The 9,912-nt window shown below is 52.1% G+C and overlaps 2 protein-coding genes across 2 annotated transcripts; both read right to left on the reverse strand.

The window, feature by feature from the left end:
- Positions 1–3,416, reverse strand: NCLIV_003250 (putative NcMCP4; the record flags this gene model as incomplete). The annotated part of the gene is made up of 6 exons (XM_003879825.1): positions 1–212; positions 499–535; positions 731–1,302; positions 1,415–1,496; positions 1,687–2,105; positions 2,252–3,416. 6 exons carry the CDS (start codon positions 3,414–3,416, stop codon positions 1–3), a joined length of 2,487 nt encoding a protein of 828 aa, XP_003879874.1.
- Positions 3,417–5,477: 2,061 nt separating this feature from the next.
- NCLIV_003260 (putative NcMCP3) lies at positions 5,478–7,790 on the reverse strand (the record flags this gene model as incomplete). Its single annotated transcript, XM_003879826.1, has 6 exons — positions 5,478–5,650; positions 5,795–5,873; positions 5,997–6,577; positions 6,695–6,776; positions 6,896–7,317; positions 7,427–7,790. 6 exons carry the CDS (start codon positions 7,788–7,790, stop codon positions 5,478–5,480), a joined length of 1,701 nt encoding a protein of 566 aa, XP_003879875.1.
- Between the last annotated feature and the right edge of the window lie 2,122 nt (positions 7,791–9,912).

A 9,912-nucleotide genomic window follows, 5' to 3' on the forward strand; every position in this document is an offset into this window, starting at 1 on the left:
TCATTTACTGTAGCCTAAGACGCTGCGAATTGTGTGGTCCAGGACAGGAGCCGGTTGCGGGTTCGGCCTGGTTTCGGAGCAATACGGAGGGTTCATCGCTGTCGCTGTACACAATTCCCCTATCAGACACGGGGGCGGCACTGACGCGATTACCCGCTCCAGGACACTATCGGCCTGGACAAAAGCTTCCGCAGCAGTTGACTGAATTTGATCTGAAAACAAATGCGGATGTAGGATGACGATGTCGTACGCGCACACTGCTATTGCCACTGCAGTCTATGGCATTTCTTTTATTATTACCACAAAACCCCTTAACTTCTGCCTCCGGAGTGCGTTCATATTTGCAGGTCACAATGTAGTTATTTTGAGTGGACCGCTGGGGGCCTACACAATCAAAACACGCGCATGGCCGTTTAAACGTCTTCGTTGTGTAATGATGTATGTGGCCCCACTCACCTGAAACACCAGCAGCACACAAAGAAGACTTGCCGCAGTTGTTCACGCATCCGGTCCACCGATACGTGGGAAGCTTTGTCTGAGCGGCAAAAACAGCACATTTGACAGCCGAAAATATTACCTTCAAAAACAGCAGTGCTCATTTTGAATGTGTCCACCCTGTAGATGTTTCGTGATTTCCATGAGTGATTCCCACATCGTATGCAGGTAGATGAACAGCGGACGCGGACAGGTCATGCCAAACACTCCATGGCGCACTCTAGCGAGTCCTCACCTTTTGGAAGCATGCCCAATCGTCTGTGGTCCAGTCTTGCCTGGCCACCCATCCTTCGCCGTTTCTCTTAGCGCAGTAGTCGTTTGCATTTTTTTGATACGGTGAACAGAACGCAGGGTTCTCGGCGATTATCGCCAACTTAGGGAACGCAGCGGTTAACACAGATGTCGTTAGTGGCGCTCCATGGCAAGGGACGCTGTTGCTGCATCCGTCGGTGCAGGTGGAGAGATACGAGAAATTAAGAAATGCGAACGGATAGCACCGCCACTCTGGATGTCCGTTTGCCTTCTGACTGCCGACCATCCGCGACAACCAAAGCTGGTAGCAGTATATTGTCCATTGCCCTTTTCGGCACAGCTGATCCATTTGCGTCTGGCAGTAATTATCCATCGCTTGTTGCTGTTTGCTCAGTTGCTGAATGGCTACTATTCTGTGCGCCTTCACACACATGGGGGGGTTCACCGTCGAGGGAATGCAAGTTTCATCGGCATGTTGGCACGGATGAAGAGCCGCGAAGGCCGCATCGATGTCTGGCTGGGGGATGATGTGTACTGTTTGAGTTGGGATTTCCCCTGACGCACAGACAAACAAAATCTCACTCACGTTCTGAATTGGCCCTTTTACAACTGCAGACGTCGGATGCCGCCCTCCTCTATTTTGTATTATGCTTCCTTTGTGGCTTACCGGGCGATAGACCCCCCGCACATGGTGTGAAGCCTCCGCAGTTGTTTGCACAGTAAGACTGGCCTTCAAGAGATATGTCGACCTGCATTACCGCGCACCACACGCTTCGGAGAAATACCAGAGAGAAACGTGCGCGTCTCCCGCCTCTGCAAGTTCTCAATCCTTCGATGATGTTCACTAACTGCCACTCAAGCCGCGTAAAGTGTGCTCGTTTCCCCGACTCAATTTGGTGTTCAGTACTATTCCTCTGTTGTACGCGTAGCCAATCTTACCGCGTTGAAGCACATCCACCGACTCCTGACGGGGTCATACCGCGCTATGGTTCCTGTCTGCTTGAAATTGCACAATGCATCTGCTGATCGCTGAAAGGAAGTGCAATATATCCATCGTCGCTTGCTAATGAAAGCAGAGAGGGCAGCCTGAGGCAGTGTGGCAACTGTCTGCGCTGAAACGGTACCAATGCACTGCATATGGTTTCCACAGTCATCCATGCACTGGACGTGCTTGACGGTCGTGTTCGTGATGGACGCTTCGTAGCACCGCCAGTGTAAGACGGAGTCGCGGGTTCCTGGACCGAACCGTGCAACAGCGCTGTGGACCCTGCAGTAGCTGCTCCCACCGGCTGTATCCGAACACAGCGTTTGAAACTGCGCTGTGCAGAAAGCGTTCAGATCTTGCTGGAGCCTTGAGACTGACACACAACATCCATACACCTCAAGTATGTAAAACTTCTGTCAAAGCCTGGAAGTCCGCCAACGATTACTTGCCGACGACGCGACGTTCGTCGGCCTGCAAACCTGTTATCCAGTGCAGGACAGTTTACCTGTCAACACCTACCTGCTCGTGGCACCCCCAAGGAGGTTGTGGCAGCTGTTGCAACTGTGGAGGTTGTTGTCAGAACAGACCAGGCTGGCGCTGGAGCGGGCGCTGCTACTCTCGTTGTCTTTTCCACTCCCTGCACCCGCAAAGACGGAGCGTGTGGCACGGCGGAAGCCTCCTTCGTCACTGCCACTCCCATCGGAGCTTCAGGCTCTGGCACACCTACGGTCGCCTTCTGCACTGCCTTGCCATCTGGAACTGCAAGGTGTGGCGCACCTACGGTCACCTTCTCCACTGCCTTGCCATCCGGAACCTCAGGCTTTGGCACACCTACGGTCGCCTTCTTCACTGCCTTGTCCTCTGGAACTGCACGCTTTGGCAGACCTGCGGTTGTCTTCTTCACTGCCTTGCCATATGCAACTTCAGGCTTTGGCGCACCTGCGGTAGCCTTCTTCACTGCCTTGCCATATGCAACTTCAGGCTTTGGCGCACCTGCGGTAGCCTTCTTCACTGCCTTGCCGTCTCGACCTTCAGGCTTTGGCGCACCTGCGGTAGCCTTCTTCGCTGGCTTACCATCTGCAACTCCAGGCTTTTTTGGGTCGACTGGGGTTGCCTTTGTCGCAGACTTTCCGTGCGGAGGTGCAGGCTGACTGTCGACTGGTATCAACGTCGTGACCGTTTTTCCATGTCGTGCTGCTGCAGGTTGTTGCGCAACTGACGTCCTCTTCGTAGACAACTGCCCATAACGGCCAGCACGCTGCGACGCTGCTGTGATGTCCTTTGTCGCCGCCCCTGTATTTGGAGCTTCAGGCTGAGAAGTGGTCGTCAGCTTCACAGGCATTTCATGTGGAGCGGGAGGCTGTGGTACTGCTCCGGTTGGGGTGGTCACACGTTTTTTGTGGGGACGCTCACTTTTAGGGGCTCGTGTGGTTGTTGACTTTACGGTCTTTATATGGAGAATCGGCGAGTGTGGTGCCATCATTCCCATATCGGCACCATGTTGATCATGCGTCGCACCCGCAACCGCGCGATCGTTGTCACGGTTTATAGAATTGCCCCTGGAAGGTCTGGCTAGTCTACGCTGCTGCATCTGCCCATTCACACCAGCAGCTCCACAAAAAAAGACTAACAACACAAAAGACGCGCCCAACACCAACCCTCTCTTCCACAGAAGGGGCACCATCATGGTAGCATCCTCCGCCTACGTCAGTACGCGAGTGAAAACAGCCTTAAAGGTATGGGCACTGTTCTTTGGCTGAAATGGCAAACGGCCAGGAAGCAGTACACACAGCATGTACCCTTCCGGACGCTCCTAAACGACGTCCCAACTTAGCACAGCGCTTTCCACACCAGTGAAAACATCATATGATCGGTGGCTTATCGGCTGATATTGAATAGCGCTTCTTCGATGACTGTGCGGGTTGAGGAGCGCCCGAGGGGGGTGTGCCTCTCGAGGCTAGGGGAGTCGAGCAGTCTTACTGGTCGATCGTGTCTCCTCACTCCTAGCCAGTACCGACTCGGTGTCTATGAGCCCGAACATCCAACTGCCCCGAAAAAATCCGAATTGATTGTTGGCTTAAAATGCCTTGCAAGCATCTGTGTTCGGCTATACCGTTGCACATGAGAATGCTGTGGGTCTGCTGGCACAAATGGGGTGACTGTGCGCCAAATGCACACGGCTCAGTGGCCGCATTGCACATCTTCCATGTATGTAGCCTGAGTGCATGACCGCAGACGTAACATGGAATGGCTTCCGAGAGACATAATTTCGTGTACAAGACCTCTCCACTCTCTTGATGAGGGGGTGAGCGCGATTAATTGTACGAATATATAAGCAACAGTCCCCAAGGTTAGGCATTCGCTTCGGTGCTCAAGGCATGCTTCATGCTGTAGCAATTCGTGCGAATGTCCCGCCACGCGGCACAAAGCGTGGCGAGAAACACGGGGTGAGCCCCCGAGCGGAGCCACGCGTGTGATGTGCACCCGAGACGCATCCAGGCCTCGATGGTGTGACGTCAGTACGCCCGCCATTCGGCTATCGGATGGTAACGCGTTCTATCGAGCTTTCCCTGGTCGACAAACCGTAATTATACAACCTGAGAATGACCACAGTCTCCACCTCTTCGCGGCACGACCCACTTCATAGGGTACAGTTCTCCCATCACAATGAGCGACTGAAGGTAATTCGGTGTTAAACCTGGTTGTGCCTCTGCCGCTGCTCTGGGAGGGCCTCCCGCAGGAATTCAGAGATTCCTTTTCTCGCGTGCTAAGGCTTCCCAATGGTTTGTAGATTATTAATTCATCCACTCCAATACTCTCTCACCCATCCGATCCTCTCTTCCATCCTTATGTACTCTACGACGAAGTACGTGATAACGTCGCTATTCAATGTTCGGCTATCGCTGATTGATATCACCACCCATCGGTTGCGGTGATGATCGCAGCAATTTACAAACGCGTGTACTACGCATCTGACCTTTAGAGTACGTGACTAGTTGCACAGGCGAAGAGTCACCCTGTAATAGGAAGAAATCCGGGTATTTGCTTATGTTACTCCATGCTGTGCTCTCAAATGGCTTTCGCTCAGCAACATTGCGCGCGTCGCTGCACGGCATATCTTCCTTTTGATAAAGGTACTCGAACATGCTGTCGCACACGGGAAGTTTACCAGCGACTCTTTGTACTAAGGAAAACGCGCGGTGTCAACCTCTGCATCAGCCGCGGGCGATCGAACCAGGTCGGTCTCCTAGTCTGCATCACGGTAGCGGCTTGCGCGCGTCTAAGTTCGTCCTGGTTGCTACTCTCCTTAGATTCGGTATGACGTGATAACATCACATTTACCTGAACTAATGAGGCACAACAAACTTTACATATCGGAGAAACCTTGTGGGTTACCAACAGCACGGGCACTCCGCCATGGGAAACACCTTGTTTGCCACATTTGTGTTTGCAAATACGTTTCAGTGGCAACAGGAAACAGAACTCTTCATTCCTCCTATATCGTTCCCGCCCATGCCGTGGACCTGATGGGTCTTTCCATGCAGGAAGATACCAGCAATCGGAAGCTGGGACAACTCGCAAACACCGGCACCTCATGCTGACTCAGCTTTTTCTTGTAATACCCTCATTGGTAAACACCTCAAACGGCGCATCAGGGCGGCGAGAGAACACTTTCGTTGTTTCTTGGAGTAGCGTGATATTCACCTTGTATGGAACCGCTTTTCTCAGTATCCTCGTAGCTTTTTTACTCGTATACCGATGACATAATTACTTTCGATAGGGGATTGGGTCTTGATACGGAACAGTACGCCGGCTCTTGCGCTGCCGGCTCACACGTCTCCCCAACTAAACACGGGTCCGGGACGGCGACGACTACGTTTTCCAAGTCTTCATCCTGGACACCGTCGCTCACGGCTCCTGCAGATACAGTCACACACGCAACAACTACAAAAGACTCTTGTCGTTTGGCGCCGGCCGTTTCCAGTTATTGTCGTTTCTCGTCTGAATGAGGACGTTGCAATGTTTTGTAATCAATCCGCTGTTAGCATCCCAATCCCTCACCTGTTCCAGCGCTGGGGCACCAAACGAATTCTCCGCAGTGGCCGGCGCATCCTACCCAGACACTCGCCGGTAAGTTGCCCTGCAACACGGTGCGCACCACAAACACATCGACTGTCCAGGCAGTGAGAGGCGGCATGAATTTCTGCTGGAGAACCGTTTCGTGCAGAGGACGTTCGGGAGGCACTATCTTAGTGATGCCTTAGAGGCGTACCAATTTGAAACAGGCCCACTTGTAGGTGTTGCAGTTTTGCCTTGCTACCCAGCCGGAGCCGTGCTTCTGGGCACAGTAGGCATTCCCTGCCCGCTGGTACGAGGAACAGTAACTCATGTCGGCGGCGATCTTGTCCAGCATGGAGAAGTCGATGACGGCTGGTGACACTTCTGCTGCCTGTCCCCGGCAAGAAACTCGATTGCCGCATCCGTCGATGCATTTGGACAGTCGCGTGAAGTCTAGTCGGGACTCTGGATAACACCTCCACGCAGTGGTTTCCCGAGGGATGCGGCCGATGTCGTAACGGGCCAGCCACAGTCCAAAGCAGTCTTCCGTTTGCTTGCCTTTTCTGCATTCCTCGTCCATGGCCTCTTGGCACGCGGCGTCAAGAGCCCGTTGCTGCTCTACAAGTCTCTGGAGTACTACAGTCTGCCCCTGTGATAGGCACTGTGGTGGATTCACCGCGCTGGGCACGCAGATGTCACCAGCATTTCTGCATGGCTGTATTGCCTCAAAAGCTGATTTCATGTCGCGATGTCGGACACGACGTACACTCCGGTATGGAAGATCCCCTGAGACAATAAAACCAAGTTACGTCGAGAAGCTGTGTATCCAGTCGACATCTGGATAACTCATTTTAATTGTATTCTCACTTCTTACTACGCCTGTTATTCGCATCGTGTCCTTACTTGGTAACAAGCCTCCTGCACACGGCGTTGGTCCGCCACAGTTGTCAGCACAGTAACTAATCCGATCCAACGCAACATCGCCCTGCACGCAAAGCACAGGTCTCCGTCAACGAAAGACCTCGTTCACGCAGAGGCGCTTTATCTCCCCGATGCGTCTGCAAGCAAAACAGTAACTCTGGTTTGTTGCACGACCTCGCGTACCAGGTCAAGGCACATCCATCTTTGCCCGTGGTGATCGTATCTGGCGATGTCCCCATGATGCTTTAAGTTACATAGAGCATCTGCTGCCTGTTGGTAGCGTGAACAGTATGTCCACTTCCGTCGTTTGATCCAGTCGTCCATCCTGGGCATGGCCACCTTTATGGTTTCTGATGAACGCACATCCCCCACGCATTTCATCAGGTTCCCGCAGTTGTCTACGCACTTCACTTTCCGTTCACGGTGGTCATTTTCCGTGCTGATGTGGCATTGCCAGGCCTCTTCTACACTACGTGCTCTTGGATCGTACCGACCAACCACAGGGTCTTTTGTACAGTACTTCCGCTGTACTGCCTTCGCACACAGTTGCTCAAATTGTTTAGCGCAGTAATCATCCACATCCTGTTGGAGCTGGGAGACCAGTGCTGAACGCAAAACGCATTGAATTAGTCCATGAATGCACCACGATATTTTCTGCCCGCCTTTACACCTCCGCTTTGTATTGGACATCAAGACAGGCCACTGTCGTTCAACGCTTACAACTGGCCAATGCTGTCGGCTGAGGTGTTCGTGGCTGTATCCTCCTGGATGTTAATGGCTCTGGAACGGATACGGCTGCGGTGGTACCACCCAGTTGAAAAGATTGATTTTGACGAGGATCTGTTTTAGGAGACAGAGCTGCCGGCTGGCGTTCGGTCGCCGGCTCTTCCTTCTGAACAAAAGGATCAAAAATCTCAGGGAAGTACGCAGGACCCGAGTGTCCTGCGACCTCGTACGGCAAACGTAATCCTGGACGGGACCCTATTGCGCCAATAGCTGTAGTTTCCAGTGATACTGCAAGTGCGACATATGCGGTCACGCCCATCAGGCGGGCTCCTACCGTTTTAGCTTGCGTCATAATCGACACTAGGAAGCAGGGGAACAGCACACAGTTTGAAGCAGCTGACTGTCTTAGGGCGTCGGATTGTGCACCGCCTTGGAACCCATCTACAACCAGGAACAAACGAAACACACGAATCTTGAGTCAGCGCCTGGATAATGTCTCACTTCTGACGCTCAGACGAAAGAACAAATGTACCGTAAACCCTGTGTGTCTGGGGGGTCCTGATATCGAAGTGGTGGTCAGGCACACGACACAGTAACCACAGGCACCGCCGGCGCGCGCCATCGTCCCATTCTGTCACCGGCGGCCAGTTAACGGAAGCAACAATCATTCAGCCAGTAGAGGCCAGACACAAGGCGCCGATTATTATTATTGCGCTGTGTGTTTTGCAATATTGCCTGTAGTTCCACTTACCATTTCGAACGGTGGTACCACCGGATAAGTGTTACGCAGATATCGGGGTGCGAGTCAAGGAATAAGCTTCTGCCACTATTATGAGTTGCAAATGCGAGTCTATCTCGTTTCCGCAACAATTCGCAAAGGCTGCGGCCCCAGACGGCGGCACCGCAAGCGACCTGTGGAAGGCCTAGTGTCGAGCCGGAAAAGCAACCGAACCACGACTAGGGATATCTAGCGTTTGCCTGGAAGTTTTTGGCGTAGAAGGCTGTGTGCCTTCGCACATAACTGCGAAACAAGCAACTCTCCTGGTTGGATCATGCTTGATCGTTTACATGACCAACCAGAAACGAAAGAAATGGAGAAAGAAAAAAAAATGAAGATGGCGCAACCGGAAAAGCACTCCATGTACCACAATTAAAAGTACATAAGCAACGCACTCGCGAAATGGCTGAACGAGAAATGCACCAGGCTCTGAACCGGTGCACATGCTTATCGAACCTAGGCGCTTTGAGGCGGACAGCCCGCAAGGAGACAATCCGCGCGATGTACTGCCTCGTGAGTTGCAACGGTCACTGTTGGGAAACGGGAATAAGCACTGTGGAGCACTACTGCGGAGAGGCCACGAACATACCTATGCTATTAGCTAAACGACGTTCCAGAGAAATTTAACCTAAGGAAATGCATCGGAATAGGCATGACGGAACAGATGCCGAGAAGACGGTGGACCACGATGCCTTTAAGAAGAGAAGAACTTCTGCTATAATAAGTAAAAATCTATGAAGAAAGAGAGCAGATGCGGGCATCGAGTCCATTCAACACCGTCCAGCTAAATCACCGTGGCTGTGAGTTCTGTAGTTACCAGAGACACTGGGATCTCTGCCCATCCCTCACCCCAAGAACAGAATGGAGGCCCGTTCCGACCGTTTCCTGTTTAATGAGGATGGCGTCAAAGTACCCGAAGCTAGATGTTTTACTAAGAAAACTGCCAGGGTTTGGATCGCATATACAACACGTATTGGGCGGCTGTAACTCATCCGATAATCCTGATCTGAGGCCGCGCTCGAACTGACCCTGTTTTCCACAACAATGACTGTGTTCTCACAAGAGCTTTGCATGCCACGAACTCGAAGAGCATGGTTTGACAAGGTCTCAGGTTCCCAGAATAAAGAATGTAGTTGCCTGATTCGTGATGCATGTTGGAACACAGGGGTGTCGTCATGAACTCGAGCAGCTTCGCTGGCCCAAATCCGGTCTCGGTAGTGTTTGTACAAGGTAGCAACGCCTTGTCTTGACGTTTAAACCGAAATAGCCCAAAAACATTATTGAAGGTTCTGAAAGAGGTACTGGCTTTTTTTTTTGCAAATCACGAGCCTTTTCGTATTGATCTGCCGAAACATGTCGAAGAACTACCGCATTCTTCGCAGCCCAACCTATCGTACGACAGAGTCACATAGATGATTTCGTGTAGTTGTATAGATTTGGAGAGCGATGAGTGACCATGGTGATTTCTTTTGTTGCCCACCAAAACGTGCGCAACTTTTCTTCTTGTGCCCGAATAACGGCGGGGTAGCAGGAGGGTGATTTCACCCGGGGTAAGTGCAGTACGTGATACTTGCCTCCGATGACATGGTTCCCGTCTCCTCCCTGAAGAGAAACTCTACTTTTCTCTGCTTCTTGGAATATACGTCAACCCTCGCAGGTTCATCCATGTCTCTAGACAAACCCTAACGATGCGCCG

This window comes from Neospora caninum, chromosome Ib (genome assembly GCF_000208865.1).
Source record: "Neospora caninum Liverpool complete genome, chromosome Ib".
NCBI classification, from domain to species: Eukaryota; Apicomplexa; class Conoidasida; order Eucoccidiorida; family Sarcocystidae; genus Neospora; species Neospora caninum.